The sequence below is a fragment of the Lepidochelys olivacea genome, assembly GCF_965140295.1.
Source record: "Lepidochelys olivacea isolate rLepOli2 genome assembly, chromosome: 1".
Taxonomy (NCBI): Eukaryota; Metazoa; Chordata; order Testudines; family Cheloniidae; genus Lepidochelys; species Lepidochelys olivacea.
In genome coordinates this window covers 279,896,410-279,915,410 of record NC_140411.1, presented here as the reverse complement: position 1 = coordinate 279,915,410, position 19,001 = coordinate 279,896,410, and the positions used below count along the sequence as shown (strand labels likewise).

Here is a 19,001-nt window from a genome sequence, read left to right as displayed (position 1 = left end):
AGACATGATGTTTGGTAGTACATACAGAGACAGTGACTATTGTGCTCTATTTCTTGGGACTTCTCTCTCTCTCTTACTCTTTCCAAACTAAGGCCCTGACAGTACAATTTAATGAGCAAATGATCATCCCTACAATGGGGCTCTGCAGGGGTCCACTTAGCAGATTATATTGCAAAATGAGGGCCCAAATTGTCCTAGTTTCTTTTTATAAATAGGATATTTATTTTTGTGTATGTGATAAGTTTAACAACAAAAGTACGGTAACTCCTCACTTAACGTCGTCCCGCTTAACGTTGTTTCGCTGTTACATCGCTGATCTATTACAGAAAATACTCATTTAAAGTTATGCAATGTTTGCTTATGATGTTGTTTGGATGTGGGGGCTTGTAACCAGGGTGGGCCGGCAAGCCCCATCAGCTACAAAATATGCCCCAAGGAGCTCGTTAAAAAAATAATGCATTAATTAAATTTGTGGACTGAAATCCACCACCGCTAGCACCTCCTGCCCACAAGCCGCCCCGCAGATCAGCAACTCCCCCCTCCCTCCCTGCACCTCCCGCCTGCAGCAATCAGCTGTTTTGCGGCATTCAGGAGGCTGGTGGGGGGTGGGGAAGGAGTGAGGACGTGGCGTGCTTGGCGAGAGGCAGTGAACTGGAGGCAGGAAGAGGCAGGGCAGAGGTGGAACGGGGGCAGAAAGAGGCGGGGTGGGGCCCTGGGGGAAAGGGTGGAGTGGGAGCAGGCCTGGGGCAGCATCAAAGTTTGAGCACCCCTTGGCGCTTTGGAAAGAAGAGCAAGAGAAGCAGCTGGATGATCCACCCTCTTTCACCCTCTGACTCCATCACCTCAACCAAGCTTCACAATCATCATTGCTGAGTACAGTATTACACTGTTTGTTTAAAATTATTTAAAAAACATATACTGTATACATGTATAATGTCTTTTGTATGGCAAAAAAATTTCCCTGGAACCTACCCCCCCAACATTTACATTAATTCTTATGGAGAACTTGGATTTGCTTAACATCGTTTCACTTAAAGTCACATTTTTCAAGAACATAACCAACATTAAGTGAGGAGTTACTGTAGATAATAGTATGTGTGCTATTTTATGAGGAAATAACAGCTATTAATTAATTACAAAGTAATTACCTTAAAGTATCTTAAATAAGTACAATTATCTCTTTTAATTAGAATTTTAAACATCCCTCAATTAATTTTCTTATTTGCAAAACTTTATCTGTTTATTCTCCTGCTCACTCCTATAGTTTCTGATCAAACTCTTCTTGTACCATTGGCATGATTTCCCCTTCCCAGGAAGTGAGCCTTTGTATAAGTGTCTGCAATTTTTATACACTTTTTGGCCCCAATTCTGCAATGGAATGTGCTAAATGTAATACCCCTGCACCGATATGGGGCCCCGTCCTATATGAAAAACTTTGAGAGGGGACTTTTGGAGAACCATGTAAATATTGCCCCAAATTTTCCAGTCAGTGCTGAAGGGTTTGCTCCTCTCCACAAAAGCCTATAGGGACAATTCCCAAACTTGGTGGATTCTGGGAGTTGCCTCCTTCATCTCGGAGATGCTGCCATACCAATCTAGCTATTGGCAGCATCCCCTCCCCCATCCCAGGTTCCTGGTCCCATAGCTCTTTTGGAGGGGTATAAAGAAACCAGAAAAGAGGCAATGTGCTTCTTTCTCCTTCATCTCATCTCCAGATCACTCTCCCCTCCACTTGGCCTGCCCAGGAGCTGCCCTCTTTCCCAGTACAATTTCTGGATCACATGGAGATAGGTCTGCCAGATGTGGGGCACTGGAAGGAGACTGTACTACTATGGAAACTGATGAATCTTGTACTCTCCCAGAAACGGATAGATGCAAATGCAGCTATATACTGGATGAGCAATGATCTGATTTGTTGGTTTTATGCAAATTTGACCTCTGTTTTAAGACACTCAAAAATGTCATCATCTTTGGTAGGGGAGGGGCTGGGGCAAGGTTATTAATTTTAAAACATGTTTTTCCCCATATGTGATACTTCTAATGCCTATTTAACATGCTGGCAGTTAAGGAACACCTAGACACTTTAAAAGTTATTAAAATTTACATGTAATCAACTCAAAATTAATGGTATAATTTGTAAAAGTGCAGTAAACCTGCAATTTAATGTACTGATCAAGTTACAAATTAAAGATAGTAATTCTTTTAAATCAAAATGAAAATTCAAGTTGTGTAATCAAGTATTTATATTTAACTGAAATATCAGCATATTCACACACATACCTATATATATAAACAAACAAACAAAAAGCCTTTAGCCAAGAAAGAGTATCAATAAACAAAGCTGCATTATGCTGAATGGGCTAAATCTTCACATTTATGAAGCCAAGAGGAGTTTTACCACAGACTTCTACAGGTGAAATCCTGATCCCAGTGAGTGTAAAAGTTAAGAATATATCAAGCATTACAAAGGTTAAAAATACATTAATATCTACTTTACTCAGTAATTCTAATCAAATCACAGTACTTTATTGCTGCTTAATCAAAAATGATTTTCTAAATTCATTTCAGCTATTTTTCCTTCTGAATAACATGACAGATATTTAAAAAATTACAATATTATTGCTTGTTTGTTTTAAATAAAAGCACAAGATATATCATTCCAGATAAAATTAGAATTTTACACGTACAATTTCTGGATGAGTAGAGAATGGCAAAGCAGATTTCTGAATGGGCTAAAGGATTAGTAAGGATCAGGTTGCTGGTTATCATAATTATAATGGATGGCATATAATTACTTTTTTTAAAATATTGCCTATTTTTCATCATGTTAAGTATATACCAATTGACGAGAGTTTTACTGATTAAAAAAATAAATGAAATGCTTATGAATACCATATACAACTCTGTGCTAGTGGCCTTGTGGTATAACAACAAAACTGTCCATTGTTCTTCTGGGGAACAAATGTAATGGTCCCTGACCAGCATGGACACGAAATACTGTGAAGGCACACACAGTTTACCGGAAGAGGAAGTTTCCTCTCTCTCTCTCTGTCTGGTGACCTACGAGGGACTCAAGAGAGAGAGAGAGACAATAAGCCATGCCATGAAAGAATGAGGGCCCTATAATGTGGGGACTTTGAGGAGTAGGAGAAGTATGGGAGAAAAATGCCTCTCAACAGCCTCAGAGATGAGGCAGTTTTGTCAGCAAGAAAAAGAAAATAATTGGTTCCCTTAAGGAATGCACCCACCTTTCCCTCCTTGTAGACACTCACTCTCTTCATGGGCCTTAGGAAGGGGGCTCTGTGGCTGGTTGGTTGGACAGAAGCATGCAGCTTAAGTCTTTGGCTCCCGTACACCTGGAGGGTTTATCAGACCTTCCCCCTGCTCTGGGATTCCATTCTAAACTTCACATCCCCTTGGAGTTAATGTAGGACCAGGTTTGTGGGCTTTGCTGTGAGCATTACCAGACTGGTCCGGGCAATGCAGGAAAAATGCCAGCCAAAGTCAAAGGCATTTGAGCGGGTAGAGAAGGAAAAACTTTATAATTCAGAAAAGAAGCAACGAGCTGCAGGAGAAGTATCCTGGACATCCCAGAAGACTGTGACCTAAGCCGAGAGAATGTTCCAGAGTGGTGAGGAAATGGAGGCAGGAAAAAGAGTGCAGGAAATTTATTACTTTTGTCTGGATCTGTATACCTTTTGTATTGTCTAAAGTAAAGAGAAACTGTGTTTGGAAAGTTTCACAAAGCAAGTTCAGAGCTCTGAGAGAGGGTTTGCTTAAGATACTGGAAAGACTGAGGGCCTCAGCATTGGTACTATTTGCATACAGCAGTAACAAATAGAGATCCTTGTCCAGGAAGTGTGCTAGAGAGGCCAAGAAAAGAAACAATGTTGCAGCCTACCTCAAACCAAGGGAAGCTTAAGAGCATACATGGGTTGAGCCTGCAGGACTCAAACTCATCAGCCTGGTGGGTGTCCAGCAGAGGGAGCTTGATCAACATGAAAATAAATGGCAAAATCTAGCCCTAAACTTGTGGCCCCAAACACGTTTTTAAAAGGGTCTAATGAAGTATGCATTTAGTTTAAACTACTGGACATCACCAGTGACACAGAAAGATGGTATAAGGCTGAGATGGTAAAATGTAGATAACGCTAACACTCCTGAAACAAGATTTATGGCAGCAAACTACAATACCTAAATGAGAGAATGCCGCTGAGAACGTGTCTATAATAAAGCACATATGACACAAAAGATGCATTTGCTTTCACATGAAATGTAAGTAGTCCACTGAGATTTGTGATGTCTGTCAGGATATAATCTACAGAGGGCCATTTGTGCATGTAGGCAGAGTGCCAAATGTTTGAGTGGCTTTTGTACTGGATTTCAGTTGGGTTTCATAGAGGGTAAGTTGGGGCAGAATTTGGTCCTTTCTCTTTCTGAGTATCAAGTACAGACCACAGAAAAATTAACACATATGCAAATTTTGGAATCTTTACTCAGGGAAAAAGCCCAAAGAGTTCAGTTAAAGGTTGGACCCATAGAGGACCATGGTTGATGTTGTTTTTTAAGAACAAAGTAAGCTTTTCTTCCTTTCAGTCCAAATAGAGGTTGTGTCGTATACCTTTAAGTTATTTTTATTTCAGACTATTCAATTAATGTTTCATATGCAGAATGAAACATGGTAATAGCTTGACTATCCTTATCTTCATCTAAATGGCTAAAAATATTCTTACAAGTCAAGATTATGATTCTTTGTTAGCACACTGCTTTTTGAGTTGGTACCTCTTAGAAGTTGCCTGGAATAAACTTTGAATAATTTGTAGTAATAACAGAACTAACCCTACTATACAATGACTGTTGGCTGTGCACAATAAACCCCAAATTAAAAGGCACGTAACAATACCAGATATGATTCTCACTCTGAACTTTCATTCCTTTTGAACTGTTTAGTAATACAACTGGTAGATGCAGGATACCAAATCGTGAGTTACTGTTCAAATTGATTTCAATTCTGAAATTTATGAGCACAGAGAATTAGATGAATTTTATATGATCTGATTATAAATATCTGTATACAACCCAAAGAAGACAGTGTGGGTTTGCTAGAAAGTTGGGAAATGAACCGTGCTTACAAGTGTTCTTCTGCATAAAATATTATGTCTATCGTAAATTCAATAATGGCCCTTGTCAGTAGTTAAACACATTTTCATTACAATGTGATCAACAAGTCCACTTATATGCCAGACGTCAGTTTGTGTTGGAGCAATCTTTTAAAGGAAAATCTTTATTTTCAAAAAATAATAGGTTTTGTTAAAAAAAATCAAGCCTATCAAACTAAATAGTCTGCAGTGAACTAGTTTTTGTGTGTAGACAAATTAGTAATTTTCTGTTCTTCTACATTTTGAAAATATTGATTTAGATTTTAATAAAAAACAAACATACAAAGGGGTCCAATGTCATTCCATTTGCTCATTGTGTGCTCTTTATATTCTGTAGGTATTGGGAGTTCAAGGATTCTCAAGACTTTTCTTCATGTTTCTCTTCCACAAATACTCACACATCGATATAACTAACTGTACAACAAAACTCACAGATGCATCCTGATATCTACTTTCCACTAAAACTACTACATATAAAAAGATAGCTTCCAGAACAACAGAGCAATCTTTTGTAGTTCAATCATATTTATAAGGATTTTCTATAGTTTATACTCTTCTCTGTTGGTCTTCAATACCTGATCTCAAAAAATGGTATTATTTAGGTCATTCTAGTTAAAAGAACTATTACTTTCCGAGAGCCTTGATGAGATGCCATTGCTAGTTCAAAGATTCCCCAGATACTATCACATGATTCATCACCACACAAAATGATTTTTTTTATATATTGGACTTGGCAATTTACTAAAGGAAATATAGCACTCTTATTTTTGGTTTACTGTACAGATGACAAAAATGGGAATGTATTCCCATTTGAAATCTTCTTGCAGATTTACATTTTGTGTGTGAGTGTGTGTGAGAGAAATATATCCTATACATACACAATCTCTCACACACATACTTTGTGTGTATTACTGATTAATTTTTATTAGGATAAAAAAAGTTTCACTAGGACAAATTGGCTATTATAATGATATTTTTTCAATAAATAAATAATTTCAAAAATAAGACCAGAGTCTGTCCCTTGTTAATTCTGCTTTGTGCTGCTCTGACAGTGGAAACCAAACTCTAAACAGACTTAAGTGGTCCGCTTAGCCCCTAGCTTAGCTAAATCCACTACTTGCATAGAGCTAGTGTAACTGTCCCTATGTCACCTGCCTCACAACACCTGCCTCAGTACAGAGATCATGTTGGGGGGAACGGTGTTGCCAAAGGACTTTTGTACCCTTTAGAGCCATTGCAGATGCGCATAACTTCCAGAAACTCTGAGGCTGCCCTAAATTGTATCAGGGCTAAACTAGCCTTCACCTGGCCCCAGGACCGGGAGGTGAGGAATGAAAGAGATGTATAGCCATCTTTGCCACACCAGCTGCAGGTCCTGCATGGAGCAGAGTTAGGCCAAAACTGAAGATTGACCCCCAAAATATATTGACTTTATTGTCTGCTAAAAATTCACATGCATTTTACAAACAGACTACTCTTAATGAAACAACATATGCTTGGGAACTAAAATTCCCAAATAAATTACAAAATACATGAATAAACTGTAAAGGGAAACGTTAAATCACAAATTACTTATGAAAATTAATCTCAAGAATGTCATGAAGTGACCTATGGGCTACACAAAAGACTAAATCTTTTTTTCCATTTGTGTTACGTAGTAACATTTGCCTTCAATTATTTGATATGCGGCCTGAACTGCAGAACAAAACCTCCCTGTACCTCCCAATCTTATGGACAGACGTAAGTGCTATGCTGGATCATGGCCTAAATGGGAGCTGAGGGCTCTCAGCAAATAGCAACACTGGGTCCAATAATGGACATGTTCTCCTTAGCAAGAGGACATAATTGGAGTTTTAATAAAAAAAAATTCCCTTTTAGTTTGTGAAACAGAACATGGCATAATAATGCTTATAGGTTTATTGTAGTTCTGTGAAAGAAACTGAAGATGAGTTTACTTATTTAAATATGCCCTTTACAACCAGACCAAAAAAGGCCTAAGGTATAAATCATATATCCCAGAAATGCTTGAGAAACCAGACCAATCACACTCAAGACTCATCTGTGCCAGACAATTAAGCCTTCAGCTGCAATCATAATCTGAACACTGGGAGAAAGCCTTTAACCTGTTCACCTATCTGACAAAACTTTTCAAGGCTAATAATATATTATTTTTGCAGCAAAATATACACATATTCCCAAAACAAAGACCCAGGGCTATAGGTTAGGAAACATCTTCCATTCTTGGCACAAAATGGCTGCCCGCTGCCCCATATCAAATTCTTTCTTCTCACTTTCCCCAGACAAACCGCAATCCTACTCTCAGTATAGATCAAATTATTCAATACTGTCTGGAAATACATTTTAAAACAGCATTTATTTTGTTGCAGAGAAATAGAAACAACTACTTTTTGTAGCTAAAATGGCAAAAAACATGAATTCCCCAATATTCAGAGGAATGTTAGATAGCTCATTAGAGAACGCCTCACAAGTAGTCTAACTTCAAAATTTTCTACAAAATTATAAGTAACAGAATCTCCATCACATTCTCTGGATCCTTTTTATCGTTTTCTGGTTAATGTTGTTTATATATTCACATTTATTTTTACACCATGAATGTGACTTTCCTATCAATGCAACTGTGATATTTTGAAGTCATGAAACTGAAATCTGTGCCAAATGAGCTGAACCTCTCCCCCCCCCGGCAAAAAGGAATACAACTATGCGGGGATAAAGAGAATTGTGTACATTTGTTAACAATATGTACTGTGCTGACCTTGCAGAGGTTTTAAACAAGTTGTGATCAATGACCTTCATACAATTACATATCCCTACCCAGAGAAAAATATAGAAGTACTTTGTCCTCTGAACCAAGACAAAATATTTTGCTGAAATGCAGTTGAAAAGCCCACTAAAGAGAGTAGTGACAGGCCAAACTGCCATGAATAACAAAGCAGCTTTTAGTATATTATTTTTTTCCAGTTCCTTTACCTTCAGACAGCTTTCTTAATGCCAGTTAGAATGAGCCCATCAGATGTTATTTTATTTGTTTACGGCATGGTTCGCTATCACTCTATCACATACGCCCTCATCTATTTCCTAACAAAAGTCAGAACTCCAAGCGCTTCAAAATAGTTCGAAAATAAATGTAGATACATTTTGGCTCAAGTCCTGCTCACTTTATTCACATGAGCAACCTCACAAAAGTCAGTGGGAGTTGCAGGATTTGGCCTAGAAAAAGAAATCAAGGAAACATGGGTATTAAATTATCAATCTTAGTCAAGGAAAACCAAGTACCACCATATCTGGAGGTGCCAGAATTTTGCCAAACCAATTTTTTTTCTCTCTCTCATATTATAATCTTCCTAAAGGATCCCAAAGAGTTTCACACACACCATACAGTACAATTAAGATTACCTATGGGCCAGAAAGTGGCAGCTAAGTGTTTTAAAGGACACAAGGGAAGTTTTGCTCAAGAACGTATGAGCAATTTGCTACTTTATTACAGAATTGTTATATGGACTGTATGTCCAAAGGAATAAAATGGACTTCACTGCATACTACTAAATGTATCTTCCTGAGAAGGATGAAGAACTGACCTACTATGCTGATATGTGAACCTGTATTTCCAGCTCTGCTGGTATAAAATGTGAGGTTTTCAATATATTGCTGAGGAAATCCCTCTAGGTAAAAGAAATGTGGATAATCTGTTATCCATTATTCTTGATAGTTTTCATAATTTCATTTCAACCTGCTGTTCTTATAATATATATTTTGAAGAAAATAAGAAGGGGTTTGTATTTGAAAAAAATAACAATGAACTGGAATGAGTTATCAAAATTCCCACTAAGCAAAGAAATATGGCAATTATTAATATTGTTTGGAATACTTGTCACCCATTTCACCATAAACAAATCTGCAATTTATATAATAGTTTATGACTTTTGTGATTTAAAAAAGAAGTTATTTTTTACAGGAAGACACTAAAAATTAATACTTTGTATCTATATAGCAATCTTTATTTGAGAATATCAAAGAGCTATAAAAATGAGTGTTAATATCCCAATTTGCAAAGGCTCAGGGTCACACAGCAGATTAATGACAGAGTCTGAAATAGGACCTAGATCACTGACTCTCAGCCCGTTCTGACTACTAGATCACTGCTATCCTAGCATCTGAACAACTATATATAGATGATTGTTTGCAAAGTAGAATAGAGTGTTCAGTCTCAATGCATTGTATATTTACCAGTATTAATTTAAAATGTGTACGTTTATCCAAGCATGCCAAAACTCTTGGCAACTATACACAGTATATATATATATATATATATATATATACACACACACAGAGATCACTTTATCCGTCACAGACGTTCATCCTCCTGTGGGTCAGAAAACAACAACTTTTGAACTGTGTACAGCAACTCTTCCCAGCAATTCAGGGTGGAAAGAATGCTGTATGCAAATTAAACTAGAAAGGAATTTTAGGTAGGCAAAATGTAATTACTCAGTTGGGCTTTAGCCAAACAGACAGGCTAGCACACTATTCTTGCAAAAATAAATGAACGAGGCCTTGGTTTTACCTTTCATATGAAAGGCAGCATAACAACACTTATCCTACTTGGGTAGATGTTCAACACTGATTGAGGGGGAGTGTACAAGTTATAAATAGCATTTTATTATTTATAATATCAATTTATTAATTCAACTTCTCTGATGTAATTATTTACAATAATGAAAAAGAGAACAGTAACTCTGTGTGAGACAAAAGGTAAATTGGGGACTGTAATGGAAGACGGTGAAGATGCATACTTCAAAGACCAATTATCTACATACAATCTAGATTTTACCTTTTGTGCATGTAATGTTGGTAACTTCACCATGATATTAAACATAATTTCTGAGCACTTGAAGTGAGAACAGATGGCAACGTTCCTTTATGATTTTCAGTTTTATGTTAAGTTTTGCATGTGTTGCGGTCAATGTACTATTACCTTTTATATTTAAAATATCCTCTTACATTTGTTACTAATAGCAATATAATACTCAGGTAGTGTTGAAGGTCAAAAAGAGCTCTATTTACATGTTTACATTAGCAAAACTTAATACATCACATGCACTGTCTACTGTATTCAGTTTAGTCTGTAAAAGTGTTTTTGTGTAGTTTGATAATACTCAACCTATCCTATCCACATATTTTAATCGCTCTTTAATATTTTTAAATATCAGGTTAGGGGTCAGAAGAGTAAACTAAAGTATACTATGGCTCTATCTTACCAAGAATATAAGCCCTGGAGAAATATATTTAATTAATTTAAAGTAATTAAAATGCTGAGCTAATGTATTCTTAACTACTTGAAATTTCGAGTTTTGGAGGGCATCCTATTGAGGAAGATGGATCACGATAGAGCAAATAAAAATATTAAAGCACTCATACACCGTTTTCAATTCTCCTGGGACCAAACGTGTAAACCTGTGCTTCCCACAGCATTTAGAAGAAACTAGAGAGAATTTCAGATTAATGTAGTCCTGTCACTATATGAAAAGGTACCAGATAATTAAACTTAGGGTCAGCAATCTTAAACCAATCATTAATACTTAATTTGGAGTTCTAAATATTTCACAGTGTATGCTGGTTTTGGGTTTGGAGTTAAATACAATACAAAATGTGTGGCTTGGATATTTTTTCTTTTTTGTATATACACCTGTATAAAAATTGTTGGCACTGAAAATTTCTTCGAACCTAAGGAGAAAAACAATGTATCATCATATGAAAGGCAGTGGTGTATAACTCATAAACAAGCTTTAAACACTGTATTTGAACAACACTGAAGTGTTACACATTTCGTAATTATCAGGAGACGGGATGGTTTATGTGTTGACAGCATGCATTGCAGACTTTCCACTTCTCTAGTTTATATTCACCTCAGGTTGGTATTGATAGAAAGTAAGTACCAACTGTTAGGTAACCTTCTGTGTATGGGACAGAGATGTGCAAAGTTTTTGGCTTGGATTGAGCTGCAAAAAGTACTCAAAATTGGGGCTGGGTCTGCTTTTGTAATCGCCATTATTGGTACATTACCTTGACCCAAGGAGTACTACTTATCACAAAAGAGGTCCTTCCAAAACAAAAGGTCTAATCTTTCTTTGGGGAGATTTGTGCCAGCGTTAAAACCTCCTCCTTGTTCTAGATCTTGTAAACTTTAGAGACGTTTAAGTGTTGGTTAATATTATTTTGTATCTGTGCATCTGTGGGCTTGTTTTGGAAATGCCAGGACTTTTTGTTAAATATAAGTTCTAAAATCTGAAGCTTCCCTGGAAGAATTTATGAAGAATTCTGAAAATCTTTAGTGCAGTAAATCATCAGAACTGGATGAAATTCATCCATGAGTTCTCAAGGAAGTGTGAAATAGCAGAGATACTAACAAGGAGGAAAAAAACAAAATCAAAACCTGTTCCTGACTGGAAAATTATTCACACAGTGCAAATCTCCAGAAAAGGAACGTGAAGTGATCAGAAGAATTTCAGACCAGTGAACCTCAGCTCAGTCTGAGGAAACTGACCAAATGTGTAATTAAAGGTAGACTAACACATAGAGAGAATGTCATGCCTCGTTAACCTGCTAGATGGTTTTTGAAAAATTAACAGAATACTAGATAAAGACAAACCAACTAATAAATGATAATTAATTAGGATTTCTAAAAATAAAATTTTAAATGAGATCTGTTACAAATAGTAATATTAAAGAAAAAACTAAAGATAAAAGGCAAATTAAAAACTGACTCTTTCCTGGGACAAAAACAATTGTAGTAAATGGCTGCTCTTCATAGTGGACAGATGTTGATAATGCATTTCTCAAAGCCATTATTAGGTGGATGTGGACAGTTTTGGATGATATCAGTTTTATCAAGTTCTTGGTGACCAGGCATCATGGCAGTAATTGGTTAGCATGATGTTTAATCTTTCTTATGGGCCAAAAATTCCAGATGCTAAGGCTATTGAGCCCTGATATATATCAGAGGACGAGTGTGCAATTTTGTCCATAGGCATGATATCATAATTTAGGTGAAGAACATCATCTGATGAAGTTTTACGTTAGTTTTGGAAAGATCAGATTATAAAGATCAGTTTATCCTTTATTGACTAGGAAACAAGGGATATCTTTTTGTGTTAAATTAAGTGCCTAATCACAGAGCTACAGGGAGGGAGTTAGGGAGTTCTAAATTCACTAAAACACCTATATTTGATGAAGTGGAAACTACTAGATTCACTTCTTGAACAGATACAGAAAGAAATAGCTTTTATTAGTTTATCTTTATAAGAAATTAGATGGAAACTTTACTTTTATAATTCTGTGGATCTGGGAGAATCACTTTTATAATACATCATGGAGCTAGGCTAGACCAAAAGGTAATGTGAATCATGACAATGTCAATTTCCTACAACAAACATAGTGAAGTATTGATGGCTTTCAGCTAGACAGTAGGTATAGTATAAGCAGATATGCATCTTAATTGTCAACAGAAGTGAGATTATTTTGTATTCTAGGAATTTTTAGCTATCTGAAGTCAATAACTGGTCAAAACCCCATCCTGATTTCCAGTAAACTATGAAATATAGAATATTTTTCTTGACATGACTGTGTATCTGGTCCTTTGTCCCCAGTAACTTTCCTCATGTGAGAAGTCCCATGGAGTTCAGTATGACTGTTCATGTGAATGAAGTTGCTCAAATGTATGTGCATGACGTTGCTCAAATATATAAGTATATATATATTGACGTTGCTCAAATATATAAGTATATATATATTTGACGTTGCTCAAATATATATATATTTGCAGGATCAAGCGCTAAAAGATTTATTATATGTTTACCAATTTTTGAGATATGAGATATTATTTTGCTAAGTCTAGATAGAAGCAATCTTCCAACATTCTAAGTAGCAACTATTTGAGATAATACACCTTTACCCTGATATAACGCTGTCCTTGGGAGCCAAAAAATCTAACCACGTTATAGGTAAAACCGTGTTATATCGAACTTGCTTTGATCCACCGGAGCACGCAGACCCGCCCCCCCGGAGCGCTACTTTACCGCGTTATATCCAAATTTGTGTTATATCAGGTCGCGTTCTATAGGAGTAGAGGTGTAAATATAATAATTTTGTCTTTGCTGATTTATTCCTATTCTGTGACACAGGAAGAGTGTCAGATCCCTAAAGGTAGTTTTAATGGGAAAAGACCATTAGAAATAAAAGCAATTTTCTCTAAACTTATGTGGAAGTTACTCTGCCTTGGTTCTATCAAGCAGGAGAAATTCTGGAATAGACTTGATTTGTATATCTTGTCATACCACAAAACCTATATGGGGTTCTTTCATTAGGTATTTCTTCCCTATTTTGAGGTATCTGTCAAAGATAACAACTGTCTTTGCATTAATCCCTTTTATGGTAGCATCCAAATTATCTTTTAAAAGCTTATGGTACCTTGAAGAGAAGAGCCATTTAATTTAAGTTACAGGCAAAATCACCTGACCAGAATTTGAACCACAGGGCATTTCCACCTACTCATTAAAGTGACATTCTAAATAGGACCATAAAGAGCATATGTAGCTGCATCAGCACTGAAAAAGTGAAAGTCAGCAGCTAGAGCAATTAGGTCTACAGGAATTTTGGATTTACTGTACTTCTTTCTATAGTCAGAATCTAAAATTAGATCTTAAAGCCACTTTACAGTGAGTCCAGAAGTAAGGCATGAGTGAATCATCACATTAAGAACGTAAGCTGGAAGTTTTATACCTTGTGAGAGTGCATGTGTGATTATTTTCTATCCATGGGATCTGTGTTCTAAACATTAACTTTCAATATGAAAGACTTTTTTATAGGTTTACAATAAAGATGGAATCCACAATGGGCACTAGCTCTCTTTCTTGAAAACTAGACTTGGGAATTCTTTCTAACTTGTGAAGAGACTTCAGAAGCGATTATTAAAGCCCAGAGTCTCCCAACCCTGTTGTAAGATTTGTTAGTGTTATTGTAATAAGAAATACTTTGTCCTCTATTTCACCTTTGGGAAATAGTCACTAAAATTCTTCTTATTCACTGAGTTATGAGAATATTCCAATTCCTTAAATATTTGGGTATATACAATTCTTATGTTTGAACCTCAGTGTCTTCTGAGGATTCATAAACTTCCTTTTTGTTTCTTTTTGGAGGAGAAAAATTTGCTGTCAGAGAAGACAGAAAATGAGGAGTGGGGTGAATTTGTGATTTTGGCTTATCATTGAGGCCTCTCATCCTTTCTTGAGGATTCTAAACCCACTGAAGACAATAAAAGAACTCCCATTGCTTTCATTAGTGCAGGATTTCACCCAAAGAGTACAAGGTTGCTGTAGGATGGCCTGTATCTTTGACTTCTTTCTGGAAGAAGTATACTTTAAGTCCTCCTAAGTTTTAAAGACCTCTCTATCAATTATTTTTAATGTTTAAATTACCCTTCCTATGCTTCTTTGAAGTGATAGTACTAGTCTTTGTGTATGAGTTTGAAACATTATTGTACACTGCCAAGCCTGTGGTTCAAGTCCTCTAATTCAAGATTTATCTATAGATGACATCTGAATGATGGGAAAGTGATTACCTCTTCAAATCAGCAGACTGATCTTGTCTTGAAGGAGTTAAAGTCAGGTTGGTTATGGAGAGAGGATCCCCCATTTGGAAATCAATCTTGCATTGTATATCCATGGCATCTTCTCCCATTCCTCCTGACTAACCTCTACATGGATATTTCATACCCTGAAATGGTCTTTAGCCTCATCAGATAAAACTGTAACTAGAATTCAAGAGAGCAGTTCTTAATCAAGCAGTGTTTTCACTGGCCCATTGAATTAGATGCCCAGAAATACATACTGGTGATCCATCCAAATAGCTAGAAGCAGGATACCAATCAGTTTCATCCATTACAGAAAATTGGAAACTTCTATGCTCCTTGAAAAATGGAAAGTTTCTGCAGTAAACTAGGTTTTGGGTTTGTGTTTGTTTGTTTTTTGAGAGATGGGAATGGTTCAGTATCCCCGTGCTGTTTCATCTTGACAATATCAAAAATAGTAATAATAATAATCATTTGATGCTTAATTATCAGTATGGTCTAACTCGATCATACTTACCTGGATTACATTTTATGCAATAATAAGTCTTGAATTTCAGGATCAATAGCCTCCTCCCCCACAAAAAATGTGATCTTTATCAAGAGAAAGTAATGCTCAATATACAAGGTATTCAAGACATAATGTAGGACCCAGAGCCAAAGTCTGCCCTTAGAGTATGTGCTGAATTCCCACTAATGTTCTGCATATCAGAGGACAGGCTTTGGGCCACTGAGTTCCCACTTATAGAACAGGCTTTTTGCAAAAGATAAATTAGCTATTATACTACAAGTGAATCAATAGTTTCTTTTTAACAAAAACATAGGTTTCTTATTCTATCCTTCCATCACTAGTGACTCCTCCCTCACCTTCATTTTAAGTCACACAATACAGAGAAAATAAAGTTTCCTTCCAAATTTAGTATGAGATATTTTTGAAGTCCAATACAGTACAATGTAAAATAGAATAAAAGTGCCCTCATCTTACTTTTCTCATTTTGCTAATTGCTATTTTACTGATTTCATCTGACAGGAATATTCAGATGGGAGAGAAGCAAGGTAAACTTGGAAGGAGCTGTGAATATATCTTCCTAGTCTTTATTTAGCTGAGCTGTCAAATCATACAGGAAAAAATGACAGGAATTCATCATTTTGATAGGCTGAAACCTCCACTTGTAGTATAATATGTGGTGACCCTGAGATACATGAGATTCTTGTGGAAGGCAAAATATCAAATTCATGTAATGAGGTTTTGCATTGAAATTACACACAAATCCAAGATATGTGGAACATACATTAGGGCAGGATATGGTCCTTTGAATGTTATTCTCAATGCTCGTACCAGCAGCAACCGTCATCTGAAAAAGGGGGCAACAGAGAGTCCACTCAATTGAATAGAATTTTTGAAGTTTACAGTATATTCAAATTATACCATGCTAAACAGATGAATATTTTAAATTTTCATTCATACAAGATGACCTAATGCAATGTTCATCGGGTTCAACCAAAACTTGCAAAAAAATCGAAAGTATTGTTACATACAGTGTGAAAATCATGGCTGGCTAAAAGCAGTCTTGTGATGAGTCAGCAAGTTTCTATTATTTACCTCCATAGAAATTAATGCAAAAGTCTGAAGCAGTGTCAAACAGTTAATTATGGAGGTGCCAGTCACAGCTCTATGGTTAGGGATAAGTTGAGTTTTCCACTTAAAGTAAGAATTCAACCTCTTTGTTATATCTGAATGCAGGATATCCTCCACAAAATTAAAACACATTTTCTGACTTTAGAGATTTTTTCTGACAAATTGACGGTAAAAATTAATTAATTTTTTCCATTAAGAAATTTAGCATTCTATCTCACACCTTTCTATTGCCTTGAATGATCTTAATAATGGAGTCTTTAACTTCTTATATAGTTAAAACTCATTGAAATCTCATGCATAGTCTATATATGAAGAATATCTTTAGAAATAGTGGTCATTTTGTGACTATTTTTCATAACTGTATGTTTCTCTTTCAGCAGTAGTTGATGCATAAAATATTTTTCTTCGGAGAAACTCTGAATGGCAATCTGACTGGCTGACATTCCTTTGGACCTTAATAAATACATCAGAGGAAATAAATAGCTTGTGTTTTTAAATTTTTGGTTTCATCAGTACTGAATGTTAATTTAAAAGAAAAAAATTATACATTGAGAAAGTATCACCATAAAGTAAAGATTTCCAAATGTTTGATCAAATGTTGATCCTATATGTAACAATACACACAGTATACTGATTTCATGTTTATTATGGTCAAAATTTTTTGTCTCTTGAAATAAATGCTGACCTAACTTAATTAAGCCAGTGTTTACCTCTCACTCTGTAAAGCTGGTGTTCATATCAACAAACGTCTATATTTTCTTGCTACAGTATTTATCTATAGCATAACAAGAAAGTAGGAAAGATACACCTGCACTATCTGTCAACATTAGTTTTATAACTACTTTATTATTTATGGAATGAGGAATTGAATTCATGCTTTTCAATAGTTTAGTCAAGTAGTAACCAGGCATATGCACAGGTTATGCTTTTATGCATTTTCACCTATTATCAAAATATTGTCAATGCACTTCAAATGTGCTTTGTAATAATATAAAAAGACTTAAAAGATTTTTAGTTTTTTTATTTCTTAAAAGGATTATGCTACTGACGGAAACAACATTTAAAACTTGGATCTCCACACAAACAGAATCTGTTCACACACACTGAAAGGACTATTGTTTACTTCTATGAGATTTCCATTCTTCAGATTCTTGTTATTTATTGTTTCTTTCTAAATTGATACATTATTCCAAGAAATGTTTACAGTGCTTTGGTCAAATTTCTTTTAGTTTGGTTGGTTTTTGTTTAGAAATTTACAGAATGTCTCTAGATATAAATTAGCTACATTCAACAAGAATGTTTCTGTGCATAACAAGTTCACAATCAATTCACAGGTAATGTGTACGTGGTTCTTTAACAAAACCACTATTCTGGAATTTTAAAAGAAAAACACAGTCTATATGATATCAGCATGATATAGGCTTTAAATAGCAGTATCTCAACACAAGGAAACATACAATTTAAACAATGAATGAATGCTTTATATAATATCACCACTTTCAGAGCTTGCTTAAAAAATTAGTCCAATTCCTATTTAAAAAATGAGCTTCAGTGTTTACACATAAATATCTAAAATAAAGCAAAATACAATTATTGAAAATCCTGAACCTGAGATTGTATATATATTTGTATGTATGCATTTATTTATAGTTATATATATGCACTCTATAGACGTGATGGTGATATCTTGTGAAAAGCTGGGTTTACCATACACTTTTGACTGCTGCATCTGCCCTTTGGCCCACTAAGCTGTCATCTCTGGGATGTAGAATTCTGATAGTTCTTACCTCTGATGAGCTTCAGACACATTTGTTTTAAAGAGCCTTTGAGTTTTTTTCCCATTTTTCCCCTTCAAAAATGTGAATTTTATAGCCCAAAGAACATTGCGTGGGATATGTATAGTCAGTTTTAACCTGTGGCAGGTTTAAGATTTAATATCTTTGGACGCTTCAGGGATAGCATGGAAAACTTTACATAATTGTAAATAAGTGACCACTGATTTTTCAATGCTATAAGGCACTTGCTTCTATCCCTGGTAATTTCCTGAGCAGCTGGTCTCATGGTCATTGCCAAGTTTTAGGACAGAAATGAAAAACAAAATCCAATACATATTTTAAAACTTAAAAATATTTCCAAATTTTTGTAAAATAAGTGGGATCTATAAAATACATATTGATCTGGCATAAAGATTTTGCTGGCTATCATTTTAGATACCCTGCATAACACATTCATGGATTTAATAAGTAACACAGCCCTACCAAACTCATGCTGATAAAACCTTTTTACCACATATTTAATATTATAGCAAGTACTTAGTGGTACCTATTATGACTAATATTCACAACACTTCCTATTACAATTGAAATCTATTACACTTTGATTCACCTCCTCAGAAAAAGCAATAAATGAACCGGCACTGCAAAATGACAAAAAAGGACAACAGGTTCAATTTGGAGAAGTGATTTCAGAGATGAAGCCCCAACGCATAAAAATACTGGGACTGTCAGATTCCAAACATGAACTGTGAACCACATCCACACTAAGTTAATCCAGGCTCCAAATT

The 19,001-nt window shown here is 35.6% G+C and overlaps 1 protein-coding gene across 4 annotated transcripts in view; it reads right to left on the bottom strand.

Moving 5' to 3' along the window:
- The window catches only part of PPFIA2 (PTPRF interacting protein alpha 2), a 611,661-nt gene that overhangs the window by 316,580 nt on the left and 276,080 nt on the right, over positions 1–19,001 (bottom strand). For 3 of the 4 annotated variants that reach the window (XM_084639583.1, XM_084639582.1, XM_084639585.1), the window contains exon 3: positions 16,092–16,154. The exons of the other annotated variant lie outside the window; for it this stretch is intronic. In XM_084639583.1, coding sequence (XP_084495709.1) covers positions 16,092–16,154 — 63 coding nt within the window. The remainder of the gene's footprint in view (positions 1–16,091; positions 16,155–19,001) is intronic. 4 annotated transcript variants of the gene reach the window in all.